The sequence below is a fragment of the Lissotriton helveticus genome, chromosome 3_1, assembly GCF_964261635.1.
Source record: "Lissotriton helveticus chromosome 3_1, aLisHel1.1, whole genome shotgun sequence".
NCBI lineage: Eukaryota > Metazoa > Chordata > Amphibia > Caudata > Salamandridae > Lissotriton > Lissotriton helveticus.
In genome coordinates this window covers 1,039,240,360-1,039,257,296 of record NC_136061.1, presented here as the reverse complement: position 1 = coordinate 1,039,257,296, position 16,937 = coordinate 1,039,240,360, and the positions used below count along the sequence as shown (strand labels likewise).

The window sequence follows — 16,937 nt, the reverse complement described above, 5'->3', positions numbered from 1 at the left end:
ATGTTCCTAACTAGAATTGAAATAGGATACTAACAGAACTTACTTTTAATCCAGCGCTGCAACTTCCAGTGCTCCCAGTACTACCACTGACCCCTCCTGTAAATCTGGCTTCCAACAATTCTTGGCGTCTTGGATCCAAGCTGTGGAGCTCATCCATGGCACCTATGAAGAAGGTCCCAACTGTTAATAGCGTCCCAACAAAAATATCTTCTATTTCAAAGTCGTAACACAATGTATACAGAAATGACAGTATAAGATAATCTATTCCATCGGAGAACACCCTTCAAATTTCCTAATGGTGCATTCTAATGTCCTCTCAATATTCAAAGCACGGTCTAGGACAACAAGTACTCTTGTTTATTTTGTTCACTGGACTTGTAAACCCAATCTCAGGCAGTTGGTTACTGTACCACGCTATGGTAGTGGAAAACAGGATGTCTGCTGTGAAGGGCAATATAAACATCTCTATGTCAAAGGTATTCAAAATGGAGTATATGGTAGATTAACTCAAAGGTTTTTAGAAAATAAAGTGATCCTCAAGTTCAACTTGCATTACAGACATCGGTTCCAAAATGATCATTTGAATATGTTGGGAAAAGGATAACAATTCATAATGCTTCGACAATGCTCTAATTACATGAAGATACATACTGCAGAAAAGGTTGGCGATGGATTTGTTTAAATGGACAACCAGTGTAAAATCAAGTAGAAAATATATATGAATATGTATTTATTATTAGGAATCCCAATCCTTAAAAAAACCCACAAAAGGGCACTTAGACCTGCAATTAACTTGTTATTTTTCTTCCTTTTCCCTCCAGGGGAACTATTTCCCATCTTGGAAAAAGTTTTATTCCTGCAGCTATCCGGAGTACATATCAAATCTTTGTGAGGGTGGGGAGTGGTTGGAGGGTAGTTGGTGAATACCGATAAGCATAAGTTTGTGAGTGCTCACCAACTCACAGAGCACTCCAGTCCTGGTGAGTAAAATGTTGTACGATATGAACACTAGCTCAGCCATTTTTGTATCTACCTGCCATTTTCGTACATTGTTATCAGTGGAGTTTTTCCCATGTACGTGCTGACTTGTGCATATTTTTGTTCATCATTCCCTTGGAAAGTACCCAATGGTTGCAAAAATCCTGACACCCTGTTAATCATATGTCCTTATTGTAAGATGGGACACCACTGGCGGTTTCCATACAATTTGCAGTCAGTCAAGCCCTGTGAGTTTCTCTCACATTGCTTGCCTTGAAAATGTAGTGTGATTACCCTTTTTCTAATAATGCATAACTGGAAGGAAATGTCCAATGGATTGGGGTGGGGAAAGGAGTCTGCATGCATACTGGTTTGTTATATAGTACATGCTAATCACGTGTTGGTATGTGCCCACTCAAGCGTAATAAGACTGCTCTGTTTTACCTCAGACTACCTGTACTCCTTTGGGTTTAAGTGGACAAAAGTGGTACTATCCAGGGCACAAGTGTATGCTTTCCACAAATTGGACTTCTACGTGGGACATCCAATTGCATTTGAGTCTGTGGCCGAGGTGACACTCCCCGAGACTGACTGATCGTAGGGGCTCTTGCTAGAGGAGACTGGTTTCTCACAGCTGCGATCTAAAGTCCCAAAATGCTGTCCTTTAGCAACAGGATCTTCCCGGCAGAGGTTCTACACTGATCATGCAAAAAAGTAGCAGAATTGCGAGAACAGAGTCGAAGTCTCTAACAAAAACTTGGCGAGATTGTTTGGAGTTGTTTTGTAAAAGTTGTATTGGATTGATTGGTTGTTGGTATTGAGAATTTTACTGCATTATATTTGTCGGGTCTTAGATTGGACATGATAAAATAGGCCTGTATTGATTGAATTAATTTAGATTGTCCCTTAAAGTCAGAGACCATGAGCAAACTGAAGAAATGCATTTCGGGGTGGTGATGTTGCTGTTTCATGAGTCCACGCCTGGATGAGTCCCAACCAGTCCCAGTTGAGGGTAGTCCTGTATCAAAGAGGATGATGAAATATGTGACAGGTGTGAACTTGTGGAACAGACTATGGCATCAATATACTAAGGGAAATGAGGATTTGCGATTACCGATGGATGGTTAATTTGATTTGAATAAAATTCAATATTTGCAGAAATGTTTAAAAGAAAGGACAGACTAGTTATGAACCCCAATGTACCCCAATATAGTCCTAGGTAGTTGCACGACCTATTACCTACATTTTGTCCTACCATTGTCCTACATGATGGTTCTGGGGCGGACCTTTTGCCTAGTTAGGTATGTTGCGTTTCTATCTAGGACCCTAATTCGATATTCCCGATGTATGCCCTTATATGGCTATAATAAATAATATCCTTATAAAGGCATAAGAATCATATCCATATTTAGTAATAGCCCATGCAGTCCAAATACGGCAAGGCTACTCCCCTAGACTCCTAGAAAGTACAACGCGTTCTTTAAACAAACCAAGCCTCCAGCAGCCTGGGAAATCCCCCTGCTTTTGTTTTGATTTGAACAAGAACTCCTGGAGTCCAGAAAGAACTGTTAGTTCTTAGTGACGTCTTATGTTCAACCTTACGTCAAACCCGGCACCTTTCAGGTATAAATATACCAACGTTGCCTTAAGCAAACACACGGTGGTTTGGAGTAGAGAGGCTATCTACTTGCCCGAGAAAGACGCTGTCTTTTTCTCTAGCCGAGAAAATCCAGCTCCGGTGTTTCCAGCCACCCTTGTGGGTTGCTGGGATATCGAGTCCTGAGAAAGAGATACAAGACCTCCTACATTCTATTACCAAGGTACGGAGCTGACTAAATTCTTAAGAGAATTCTTGATTCAGATTCTTGGCAAAAACCAACTTAACTTAAACTGCTACGTACTTACTCCTTCCTACGTATTAGGCTTAGGTCAGGTACACCGGGGTAGGCGTATTTAGAAGCACCAGTTGAGTACGTTAGTCAATGTTTTCATGTATGTATATATTTTATCCATTTTAAAGTATCATATGGCTAAGAAACCATATCAATGCTTTTACAGTATTATTTCATAATACTACTTTTACTGTACGCACTTTACTTCATGTTAAGTATTGCAATTGTGGCAATTCATTTCTCTTGCATGAGAAAGGAGACTGCTCAATAAATAACACCTTTTATTGAAAACGGCCGTCTCTCTATTTCTCTGCACTCTGGTGAAACTAAGCATGCACGATTGACTGAGTAAAATAGCTGTCTATTGTTTTCACACGACTCTAGAGATACACTCTTTATTCTGAGGGAGCAAAGACTCTTTATTCTGAGGGAGCAAAGTTGTCATGTTTATGCGGTTGTCAGAAGCTAATCCCTTCTTGTCTAAATCCGGAGAGTTAACTCTTTCCTGAACATTCGAGAAAGTTTCTAGTGACCTCTGAGCTAGCTGGCAAAACTAATTAAGTCTAATATAGTCAGTAGAGACCTAGTCGACCTCAGTCCTACGTCTACACTAATGTTTATATTATTCCAATGCGCAGAGCCTATTGGGAATATAGGAACTACACTACAGGTACAGCATAAATGTGGTGTGGTTTTCTCTGTAAACTAGCCTCATTTATTATGCATGAGGATTCTCAGTATCGCAGCAGGATTACTATCTTTAGTATAAAAAACTCTGCATAAGGGTTACCCCTACCATCATCATCCTTGGCGGACATGCCCGTAGTACAAGGACACAGCTAGGGAGAACCCTGAGGGTACCTTTCGAGTATATAAGGACATCTTCGCTGAGAAAGGAGAAGAGAAAGAAACTCCCATGCTGACACGAGACGCTGAAGCCTCAGCACGCAGACACTCCAGCACGCAGTGGTCTGACATCCTTCGCGGGGTGTCCAACTCAAGACCAAGACGGGGTCCTTCGCTCTCTCACATCAGGTAATGGGGTTGGCTCTTTCCTGGGGGGATTCTTGGCTAATCACCTACATATATGCTATGTATATCTAGTTAGGGTTCGCATCGTAGTAGTACACATTATTACAGTCATGTATTTATATGCCTGCATACAGTCACTCTTTTAGCACTATGGTAGAATTCTACCTTTTATTTACTCTATTGGTGCTTGTAATCTTCTATATCTGTTTCAGTCTCATAGTTGTTGCAGCATACGTATTTTATACTAGAATGACGCTGGTTCAATAAATGCTTATTGAAAACATCCCCATCGTTTATTCTGTAGATCTCTCTACGAACAAGAAAGCATGAGTGACTGAGCGAAAAGTACTGTATCCACGATCCCCGAGGGGTCAGGGTTGTAATGTGTGATAGTTGCCAGAAAAGATTTGCTCCTTGGTAAGGTTGTGGGGCTTGCAGTGGCACTGTGAGCTAGCTGGTGTACAGACTAACATATCATTCTGGGGTGTCTGGAATCAGTCTGGACACCAATCGTTGGATTGGCTCTTATTTAACAGTCAAAAGTGAGTAGTTCAGTCATATTTTCTCAGAGACCCCTACTCACATTTATCCAGAGACGTCTGGAGTAGGAGGGGGAAAAATCTGTCACAGCAGAGTAGGTAGATTCTATATTTTGGCTGCAGGTACATTCAAGCTTGAAGGATTATAGTTCCCTACATTGTGCATAAAACCTAATTTTCCTGGAAATATTTTTTAACAATGTCTGTCAAAGATAACGCTGCAGCAGCATTACATGCAAAAGCAGCGGAGGGCAGAGAGCAGGAAGGTGCAGTAAACATTTCAGAAAATGTCAGAAAGTAGTGTAGTTCCTATATTCCCAATAGGCTCTGCGCATTGGAATAATATTTCCTATAGATGCGACGTAGGGCTTTAGTTCCACTAGGTCGCTATTGAATATATTAGACTGAATTGTGAGTGCCAGCAAGCTCAGAAGTCACTAGAAACTTTCTCGAGTTCACAAGAAGGGATTTAGTTCCCGACAACCGCATAAACATGACAACTTTGTTTCCCAAGATAAAACTGATCTTCAGAGTCGTGGAAACAATAGATAGATATTTTACTCAGTCATTCGTGCATGCTTCGTTTCACCAGAGGTGCAGAGAAATAGCTAGACAAGCGTTTTCAATAAAAGAGTATTTATTGAACAGTCTTCTTTCTCATGCAGAAGAAATGAGCTGCTACAATTATAATACTGGTTGCAAAGTATAACGCCTACCCCAATGTACCTAACCTAAGTCTAGTACGAAGGAAGAAGTAAGTGAGGTGTAGCATAAATTTTGTATTCTTTGCCAAGAATCTATCCAAGATTTCTCTTAGGGTCTAATCAGCGCCGTACCTTGGTTCTAGAATGAAGGAGGTCAGTCTCAGGACTCTATTTCCCAACAACCCGCAAGGGTAGCTTGGAAACACTGGAGCTGGATTTCTCGGCGAAGAAAAGACAGCGTCTTTCTCAGTGAGTCTCCTGGAGGGTCGGCTTCCTTCGGCACTTGCTGCAGCAGGACAAGTCGGGCAAGTATATAGTCGAACTGCTCCAAACCACTGTGTTTGCTATGGCAAGTGTGGGCATATTTATATCTTGAAGGTGCCAGAGATTGACGTAAAGGTGGACATAATGTCATCAAAGAGTCTCAGTTCTTTGAAAACTCCATGAGTTCTTAGACAAGTCAGTATTCAAGCAACGGGAAGTCCCTAGCTGCTGAAACAGAGTTTTCCAAGAAATCGTTGTGGATTTTCGGAACTAGTGGAAGTAGCCCTGCCGTATTTGGACTGCATGAGCTATGTCTAAATATGGGTATGATTTCTATGTCTATATAAGGATATGGTGATGTATACCTATATAAGGGCACGAATCGGGAAAATTACACTAGTGTCCTAAAATGCTATACAATGTAGTCCGTGGTGTCAGCAATAGGCACCAGCTCCCTGAGCACAACCTTTAAATGGAAAAATTATTCACTTGCACCCTTACAAGATGGCCGCCACGAATTTTGAGTTTGCATGTTGCTAACAGTCCGTTATTTATGTTGGTGCTCGCACTCGAGTTCAGCTTGTAGACGCCGGAGAGCACACGGGTGAGACGCGGGCTCTCACTGCACCTTTGTTAGTAAGTTCAAAACTTGCACTGTTGGACTGTTATACATTCACGTTCTAGGGAATGGTTGATGAACACGCCAGGCACAGAGCACGCGATTGTTAGGTGATGATGTAGGCACGGATATTGTTTATAAGAGCACGGGATACCATGTGGGTAGTTTGAAGATAATGGTGTACACGCGTTTGTTTAAAAACCGGCACGGTGATTATTTTCACACATGGACTTCACATTGAGAGATTGACAACGTTTTTAGTTCATGGGCAACACTTTAAGGCACTATTATGAGTTTAATGTGTATTATTTTATGACCCCCGGGGTACAATTCTTAGACGATGTCATTGTCTTTTCAGAACTCCCCTGACGAAGGACTGCGGTCCGAAATGCATCGGGAGGGAAATTGTAAATAAGTCTAAATGCGCCTTTTGGATTGAACATTAATTCCTTTGAGTGAAATTGGATAATGGATTAAATTCAACATATGTGAATTAAACATGGAAAACGGATCTTTGCAACTTTGGTTTAGTGAATAATTTTTCCATTTAAAGGTTGTGCTCAGGGAGCTGGTGCCTATTGCTGACACCACGGACTACATTGGATTACCACACCTCGTTGCCAGGGGGTGATATCCTTGAAGCACACCGCAACCCTATAGGTTGATACAGCGTGGAGTGCGTGACCCACACCACAATTGTTTCTAAAATGCTATACAACACCCACTCCACTTTATTATGTTCAACTTTACTAAGTTCAAGAACTAAAACATATTCTAAAGCATGTGTTTACAATCCCACCCAAAAATACATAAAAATGCATTTGAAAATGGTTGCACGCGAAAAATTGAGCATTTATATTGTACTGCACGCTTTTTAAAAGCAATGATTTCATTTCAATCATGTAGCATGTGGTTAGTATTGCTAAATGAATGAATCATAAAAAATTACATTTATAAAATGGCTCTAAATACAGAAAAAAAGTTTGAGACCATCCCATAGCAGAATATATAAATTGTTTCGTTTTCATGATGAGGTCAATATTATTTCTAGGAAGTGTTAAAAGAATTCTTGTTATTGATAGTTCTACTTTAAGCACTTTGCTTTGTGCCAAAGTTCATTTTTTGAAAAAAGTCTAAACAAATCGTAGAAAAATAGAGTTCCAAAATTAGAAGTTTTGCTTTGAAAAAACGAAGGTCGAACTTCAAAAAAGTTATTCTCGGTGTCAGGAGAAGACATTAAATCGTCTAGGCTGGCAAAGAAATCGTCTACCACAGTAGATGAAAGTTGAACCACTTCATTAAGTAGATCATTTGTACACAGATGAGAAGCATCGCCGTCAGCGTCAGTCGCATTAGCAATGTTCGAAGTCGATGGTACCTGTGTGCCTGTTAGTCCGCGTACCTCACCTTCAGCTGGAATTGCCAGTGAGACCTCTATGAATGCCGTCATCAGGATTGGTAGCCGTTGGGGGCAACACAATACATGAGTAGTTATTGGACCCAGTAAGGAGTCAACATCTGTTGGCATTGCTGATGGAAGTGTTAGACAGATATCCAACATGCATTCCTCTCCACAAAGCAGGCATCGTAGAACAGGTAAGATGCAATCTTGCCAGATTGGTCTGAATGACAGGAACCACGTGGTATTCAGATCTCTCAAACGAGCCAAGCCAAGAATCTGTGTTATGCGTTCACGATACTGCATTGCCAGAAGAGCATTCTCCATGGTAATCTGGGTATCGCAGGGGACCGGACTTGCCATAACGGAGCAGGAGGAATAAAAATAGTATCCCTGCTACAAGTCCCTAGACGAGAGGCAGGTCGCCGAACACAGAGTGCACGAAGTTAGGAAAAATGCCTAGGACTGCTTCAAAGGGTGCTAACAGTCCCGAAAAAATCGTCTTAAATACAGGTACATTACCACTGATATCAGACATGTTTAAGATATGACCTAACATTTCTGTGAAATGTATGGGGCAGTTTGTTGATAATAATGCATGTATCTCCTCAGAGGACCTTTCAACTTGTAGATCATACGTCTCTCTGGACGAGGACAGTGGCACAGTTTTTTGTAAAAGAATGGCTTTCATTCTGCATAAAGTATCAATTTGTATAGAAGAGATGTTCAGTGAAGGTCATAGTGGCGACTCCCCGTCTGTCTTAGTATTTAAAAACAATACTTGCATACAACAAGTGACCCTGGCTGACACACTGGCATAATTAGACAACAGCTGTGATCATTCAGCATTATGTAGCTCCCATTGGAAACCTGCCTAAAAATCGGATCCATCACTGCTGCTGGGGAACCCTGCAGGTGACATAAGTTGTTTGAAGAACCATCACAGGCTCCATGTAAATTAATGCCTTGACATAGAAGTGGAGAGGGGAGAGGGGTTGGCCTAACGGCTAAGGCGCTCGACCTCGGACCTGGGGATCTGGGTTCGAGTCTCGGTAACGACGCCAAAAAACCCCTGTGATTCTGGGCAAATCACTTAATCTCCCCGTGCCTAAAAAAATAAAAATGAAAGTATGTCCTCATGTAACGTAACTGGTGCTATGTAAAGCGCGCTGATAACTGATTCAGTTCGGTTCTAGTTCGCGCTATATAAAACTCTGCAAAAAAAAAAAAAGTGTACCGCTTAACGTGGTTTTGCAATTTTTACCACTAAGAAATACCTCCTTTTCCCCACTCCAACATTTGTGGGAGTATGGTAAATCCCAGGTCGACTTTATGTATTCTTAACCCAACCTTTCATACAGGCCTGCTGGTATGTATTTTAAGCAATACTGAAACTGGAAAATCGTCACTGCTATCGTGATGGTGCCATGTATTATCCATTCAACGGCTGGTTTCTCAGAAACGGTTAATGGTAATCTCTCCAGTTTTTCTATGCTCAGCACTGTATAGTATGCTCCCCTCTGTGCCAAAGAGATTTGTGTATCTGTAAGGTTAAATCCAGTAAACAATGACGTGGTGTTGATTAGACGAAAAAGGTATATAGCCGGAATGAAGGTATTGTAACGTCCAGCCTAGCAGCATTATAGAACGCAATTGAGACTGGCCATGTTGTAACATTAGCAAGTCCTGTTCCATTATGTCTGGCAGAGGATACAATGCTGTTCAAAGAATAAATTCGACGACAGAGTTGTTAACCCATTGTCAACTACAGAGAGAGTTTTCTCTAAATTAATACAATCAATTTCCCGTATTCGTTCTGCAGTTTCCATTTGTGTGACTTTCCATGCTTCATTATAAGCAGCGTATATACCGGCGTATATGAAACGTTTTTGACGTGGTTTGCGAGGTCCCATTAAGAATTCTCTCAAATCAATGCCATCTTTAAATAATAAATGCCAGTATTTGTAAAGCGCACAGCTACCTCCAACGGAAGTGTCCAGGCGCTGGGGGCCGTCGGGAAGATTAAGCAAGCTATTGCCAGAGTCACATGGTGCTGGGCTAACCTGTCACCGGAGCCGGGGATCGAACCGTGAACCCCGTGGTCCGGAGTCAGGCAACCTGGCCGGTGCGCCACACCTCTTCCACAGGTAAAGTGACTTTAAGTCTTTTACTTTAAGTAAAGTGAAGTGTTTTATATCTGGGAATGTAGATTGTTGTAGCCACTCAAGGCAGTTTTCCTACACTGTAATTTGTTATTATCCCTTGATGTTGTCGCTGGACAGATCTTGGATCTGGCCTAGTTACTGTAAACCCTTGTACCTTGTTCTGGAATCTATCTTGACAGTTATTTGTGTCTGTGGGCCAGATTAACATTTTTTTCCATTCAGGATTAGTTCTGTTTTGTTGTAAAATATCATTTATGTCTACCTCCTCATCTGTAGTTCTATTACTATCAGGTGTGGGCATTGGTATAGACGGTTTGTTTAAATCTTTTATCTTAGCCAGGCCAAGACAAGATGTCTGTTGAACAGTTTCATTTAAGAACATTATTTGTTCTGGGATGAAGAATGCTCTAAATAATGCTTCTAAACCTTGTACCTGCAAGTCTTTGTGCCCCAGACAGTTTTTGTCTCAATGTTGTCTTTCCAAAAGTCAAAGCCTAATGTGGACAATTGAGCATAAAAGGCCGCAGAATAAATTTGCTTAGTATTAGTTAACATACTTTCCACGCCTGTCTTATTAACATTTTTAAAGTAAAAGGTTTCTGGATTTGTAATATTAAAACCTGTAAAGTATAGAAATTTTTCATAAAATGTTTGAGCTACCTTTTGGTGGCGTTGGACAATGTTCCCATTGATTATAAGTTAAAACATTTCTGAGGTTTGCAGATTTGTGTAAATAATGATGACCAAAAGGATTAAAACAATACATTTCTTCATAATTTGATGAACCTTCTAAGTATTCATGTTTTGCAAATTTTGCTGACATTTAAGTCTGACATGTTATTAACAGTTTCAAAATCCCAATCATCGGAAAATGTACTCGGTGAAACAAAATCACTCAATGAAACCTTAAATTGGTGTCCAATCTTCAGCAGCTCAACAGGGCCATAAATGTCATAATCAGTTCCATCCCAAGCTATACCACCAGGTAGAGGAACGGCTGTGATGTTTACTGATGACAGGTCTCTTTGCTCACGATGAGATGATTTGTGTGGCTTCAGGAGCAAGTTGATGTTCTTACTTGCTGTGTCCATTTTACTATATTTCCCCATCTATTAGCTTTCCCAAACTTAAAACAAGAATGAGCCATAGTAGGAGAAAAAGTATACCCAACACAATCCAAAGTTCAACCCATGGTGAAACCATATATGTTTTCGCAAGCTGGTGAAAAAGTTCTCTTACTTGTCTCTTGAAATTTGTTTGTTGGCGTTGTTTCAGGCTCACTTGGATCCTCAGAAAAGGTATCAAAGTTGATGAAATAGCCAGAGGCAGTACTGTCAATGGTTGGTATTGCATCCGGATTATTTGAAATCGCTGGAGCTACTTGTTCCCTTGACATGTTAGTATAGTCAGATGCTACATCATTGTAGACAGGAGTGTCTTGATGAACTGTTATTTGGGTTTCAAGAGGCACAAGTTCCATGGCTTTGTTGCACAGTCCTTTTCTCACTACAGATTCTTCAATAGTGAGGAGTCTTTCAGTTTGAACCTCTTGGATGGTAGCAAGATTTGGTCGTCTGCTACATCTTTGGAGTCCACTGGGCCTACTACTAATTATCGGCCACATGGTGGGGTTTTACCAGGTCAATTGATACAGACCGGTTCTCCTTTCTTCCAGCAAGGGTCGGCAGTAACACTGTTCTTGATCCGTGGACTGCTAGTACAGGTACTGGTTTTCTGTAAGAAGGGCCAAATTCCTTCTTATTCGCTATTTTTTCTCTGACCAGATCCCCAATCTTTGGAATCCAGACAGGTCTTGCTGGGACAGGTTTTTTCTTCAGTGATGGAACAATAAATCTCCCCACATCACCGTTCACGTTAATACCATACAGTTGCCCATTTCATTAAAATTAATCCAACAACTGTAATGGTTTTTAAATCACATTCACTCCTCACGGGCCCCCACTTAGTTTAGAAGTGCATCCCGGTCAGGTGTATGCCCGCCCTCTATTAAACCGAGTTTTTAGAGGGTGAGGACTGCCGTTGATGAAGCATGACACCAGATTGTGTGGGACGCCAGTCCTTCACTTTTTGTGAGATGACAACACTCAATTTAATTTTGAGCACCTTTTGGTCACTTCCCTGGGAGCAGCCCCACTTGTGGTGAACAATTTGTGTTGGAGGCTGGCGTGCTCCTAGTGCCCTGTGCATCTAGTTCCCTTATACGGTTAACAGCTGGGGTTAGTGTGGCTTGTACATTATACCGGGGGAGACACGTTCCTCAACGAATGTTGCCGCTGACAGATGTGCAGATGGAAGGATTACTGGACTTTGGACTGCCCTGGCAATTTGGCTCTATAAAATACCTGGTAGTTCAAGTAGATCATGAAAAGGTTGCCTTGTTTGGAGGGAACCTGGGTAAATGGTTTTCGTACATTCGCCAGTCGCTACCCATTTGTGCCAGCTTGCCACTGTCACCAATGGGCAAGATTGCCATTTCTAAAATGCTTGTGCTGCTAGCCTGCTGTATTTCTTCGTGGCCCTCCCATTGGTCGGAAGTCCTTCTTTAAGGAACTGCAAGGGCTGTTGGCACAACTGATATGGGGCAATGTTAGGCAAAGAGTAGGCTTTGGAGGAGGATGATTTAGGCTCTCTGAATTATGAGCTGTGTTACACAAAGGCCCAGCTACAATGGCAGATGCGGTGGCTGGCTCGTGATCCGCAACTGAAATACTAGAGTGTTCTACACAAACTGGGTGGACGATGTGAGTGGCTACATGCACATTGAGATGCTAAGCCTTCAGGGGGTGCATGGTTCACACCCTTCATCCCAAGTCTCCGGCATGCCGCATTGTGCAGGCTTGTGGGTGACATACAGGACTCGGGAGAGGGAGGAGACTGGGATTTGCATGAGGGCAGACGTGATGTCTGATAAAGGTCTCTGTGCCTTCGAGGAGTTGGCATTAGAATATGGACTACACCCAGAATAATTCCTGCTCTACTCCGCCCTCAGGGCCGTGCCAAGGAAGAAGTGGGGTTCCGAAAGGGATCTCCCCCCCCCCCCATCACTGTGAGCCCCGTTGGCTGCAGTACGGAATGGAGGGGGTTGCTCCAAGGCCATCACATACCGCTATGCCGCACTGCGGCCGCATTATGCCAGGGAGAACGTATCATTGAGTGATTGGTGAAGGGTGACACTGAAAGTTGACATTTCGGATAAGGTGTGGTCCCGTTTCCTGCAATTGGTTAGACAGGTGACACGGAGTGCACAGTTCAGACTTATCCAGTTTCAATACCTGCATCATGCGTACCTAACCCCCAAAGTGAATTGGGCAGGTGTACCCAAGGGGGGTTAGTGAATGCCCTACGTGTGCTACAGGGGAGGCAGATTTTCTCACATATCACAGTACATGACCACACCATATCTCCTATCTAGCAGGAAGTCACACAGACGGTAGCAGAAATAAAAGGGATGCTGGTTTCCCCCGGACCCACTGTGATGCCTCCTTGATATAGAATACATTACTTTAAAAAACGAAGAGCCTGGTGTGGTTCCAGAATTTGCCATTAATGCTTGTGAATCGTGGTATAATGGTGAAGAAATCAGTAGGTGGTGTGTTAAATTGTGAAAGTGGGTCGTGGCTGAACTGGCCGCACACAAAAGGCTGCGCATCAGGGGTGGGAGGGAAAAGCCATTACATTGCTGGGATACCTGCGTGGAAATATTAGAGACACACTTGGAAGAACATCCTCCATGAAGATGTTATGAAGCCAGATCGCGCAGTGGGTAGGACAGGGGTGACATTTATCGTGCCGGACCATTTATTATTTATTTATTTATTCATAGAGCTGGAGCCAAGTAGCTCAAAGGTGGGGTGAGTCACGAGCAGGGTCAGGCGTCTAGGTCTTGGGGAACAGCCAGGTTTTTACACTTTTTCTGATGGGAAGGAGCTCCCTAATTTGCCTGATTTCCCAGGGTAGTCTGTTCCACAATTTAGCCGCTGCCACCCCAAAGGATCTACCCCCTGACCTAACCTTCCTAAATCTACGAACCTTCACCAATCTCACCGATGAGGAGCGAATCATTCTTGTGGGGATGTACCAATCAATTTTTTTCCGCATACGCATTGGCCCTATCCCATGAAGGGCTTTAAAAACAAGGCAGAGGGATTTAAACTGCACTCTCTGTCTCAGAGGGAGCCAATGAAGTTCTGCCAAAGCTGCAGAGGAACTTCTAGGCCACCCTAAGACTAATTTGGCAGCTGCTGACTGGATCCTTTGCAGTCTGTCCAGCAGGAAGTTTGGAGAGTCAAGCAAAAGAGCGTTACAGTAGTCGAGCCTACTGAGAATCATACATCTTGCTACTTGGGCACGCACCTGAGAAGGTAATAACGGAATTTTTTTGTCGAAGGGACCTGATGATCACAAAACAAGAGGCAGTTGTTTTAGTGACCTGAGCGTCCAAAGTAAGCTTATTTTCAAATATAATGCCCAGGTTACGGACAGTTTTTGCCGGCTGAACTGCGGACGAAGTTCCCGGAGGCCAAAAATTGCAGGGAAGAAGATCACCTCTGTCTTTCCTGCATTAAATTGTAAAGACTTTTTCCTGCAGCCAGCGGGCCGTGTCCTGCAGACGGTTGTGAAACGCCTACACTGATAGCTGACCCTCTCCTTTGAGGGAGAGGATTTGATGAGTGTCATCGGCATAATTTATGATGGCGATATTGTATGCCTTGATGACAGCAATCAAAGGTTTTAAATACACATTGAATAAAATAGGGCTAATTGCCGATCCCTGAGGTACACTATGCAACACGTTGGAGTAGGCAGATTGGAAGGGGGGGGGGGGGGGTGACACCGCCTGCTGTCTATCCTGTAAAAAGGATAGAAATCATCGCAAGACACAGCCTTTCACCTCGGCCTCGCTCAATCTTCTCAGCAAGATCTCATGATTGACCTATCCAAGGCGGCAGACAGGTCGAGCAAGATCAATGCTGCTGCCTGTCCCCTGTCTGCCCGCCTCTGAAGCTCATCTATGACGGTCAACAGAGCCGTCTCGGTCCCATGAGCCGGCCGAAATCCAAACTGAACCTCCTCCAGCAGATTGTGTTGTTCTGGGTGTGAAGACTGATATCAACAGCCCGTTCCACAATTTTAGCAGAGAACGGCAGCAAGGAAATATGCCTATAATTTTTTGAGCATTCAGGATCAAGAGAAGGCTTCTTCAGTAGAGGGGACACCAAAGCTTGCTTCCACTGTGGGGGGACTACACCACTGGTTAGCGACTGATTACAGATCAGACACAGAGAAGGGAACAGTTCTTCCTCATACTCCATCCAGATCTTATGTGGTACCGGGTCCAGGGATAAGCCAGAGGAGAACCCTGTGCCAATCTGCTGAAGTCCTACACCGTTAAAGGCGTAAACTCAAAAAGATGTTCAGGAACCTAACAAGCCGGGCCATTGTCCACACCCTCCGAGTCGTCCACCTCTTGCGCTACAGTGCACTTAGCCGCCGGGGCTAAATACCCAGCTGCTTGCTGGCCACCCTCAAGATCATCAATAATCAGCTGGATCTTTTCCCGAAAGAACCTAGCTAGGTTCTCGCAGAGTTCTTGGGAGGGGGCTATTACAGTCCGAGAGCAGTCAGGACTGGTAAGACTATTCAAAATACTTCTAGAGCTATTAGAGGCATTGCAAATTATGGGAGGAGAAATAGTCTGCTTTAGACATTCTAATCTTGTTCTTATGCTCCACAATTTTTATTTTCCACAGCATCCTGTCTGTCTCCTTATAGTCCCGCCTCCATATCCTCTCAGCCTGTTTACACATTAATTTAAGATCTATTAGTGTGGTGTTAAACCAAGGGGCAGAATTTCTGCCCTTACACCTGTGGTTTTTCAGAGGGGCACAAGAGTCCAGGGTCGAGGTGATCTTTAGACATAGTGAGGCATAATTCTCCGCAACTTGCATGTCTAAAGAGAAACAGACCCCAACCTTAAACACAGGGCCAGAACTCCTCGAACGTGTCAGAGCCTGCCAATCTCTGCTGGAATATTCAGTCAAGGGCGCGAGACCTGAGTCGACAGGGTCTTAAGCTGAACAAAGAAATGTTATCAAGGAATGATCCGTTCAATCCATCAGCAAAATTTCGCCAATATGCAGACGGGGGGGGAAGGGGGTTGGAAAAAATAAGGTCAAGGAGATGCCCGGCCTTTTGAGTGGCCTTAGAGACCTACTGGAGGTGGCCCAGACCTTCGCATGAGTGAAGTAAATTATGGAGACCAGAGTCAGGAGAACCGTTTAACCACAGATTAAAGTCCCCCAAAATTACTAATTTGTGGTGAGTGGCTGCCATATTAGTGAGGGTATTTAGCAGTGATTGTTGCTGCTGAGCACTAAAAGCCCCAGGAGGTCTATAACAGATGATCCCTGTACAGATAAGACCAGAATCATTTTTTATGGTCAAGCCCAGTAATTTCAGACCATTAACCGCATCCATGTCAATGGTCCATATCTTCCAGGTATCTTTATAGATAACTCCAACTCCAACTCCAACCCCCCTCCCATTTAACCTGGGTTGGTGGTGGATTTTATAACCTGGCGGACAAGCCCAACCTCACAATCAGGGCTGGTCCAAGTTTCTGTCATAAACAGAACGTCAATCTCATATGAATGCAGCAACAGCTGGATTTCCACACTGTGCTTTGGCAGGGACCTCACGTTGAGGAGCCCACATGCTAGCAAACTCATGTTAGGAAAATCTCCAAGGGGGAATGCCGATTCAAGGAGCCTAAGAGTCCCCTTATCAGCGTGAGACTCACCTAGATGGAGGAGTGACTCTCTGGAGTATCTAATGAGGCCAGATTCCCGACTAAAGTCCCCCCTGAAGCCCAAATGGGCAGCATGGCTGGCGCTGAGCGCTTCCTTGGCGCAGACGGGCTTGCCTTTGGCACGCGGCTGGCGCGCCCGCTGCACGCGCGCACCATCATGGAATCTATGGAGGTCTGCGCGAGTGTCCCGAGCAACTAGAGCGTCAACCAATTCTACCCCCAAAATGGCGGGTCCGCTCTCAAGGAGGGATCCCGCTGACCCTGTGTTGGTAGAGGATTGTGAAGGAGCTGAATCCCCGCTCCAGTCCCCGGCAAGTCAGTGCAGGTAATCAAGTTTAAAACACGGGTAAGTGCAAATAGTACATTTTAAAACGAATGATACCAGAAATTAAAAGAGCAGACCGCAATATGCAGGATGTGTGACCGTGCTGGCAGATCCCTGCCGAGCACACACTACCACCCTTGAGCCAACAATCAAATTACTGCTAGTATTGTATGAAGAGATGCATGGAAGGG

At 43.5% G+C, this 16,937-nt stretch overlaps 1 protein-coding gene across 5 annotated transcripts in view; it reads right to left on the bottom strand.

Annotated features, from left to right (window-relative positions):
* The window catches only part of TLK1 (tousled like kinase 1), a 656,881-nt gene that overhangs the window by 548,933 nt on the left and 91,011 nt on the right, over window positions 1–16,937 (bottom strand). For all 5 annotated transcript variants that reach the window (XM_078681584.1, XM_078681580.1, XM_078681585.1 and 2 more), the window contains exon 2: window positions 44–162. In XM_078681584.1, coding sequence (XP_078537710.1) covers window positions 44–162 — 119 coding nt within the window. The remainder of the gene's footprint in view (window positions 1–43; window positions 163–16,937) is intronic.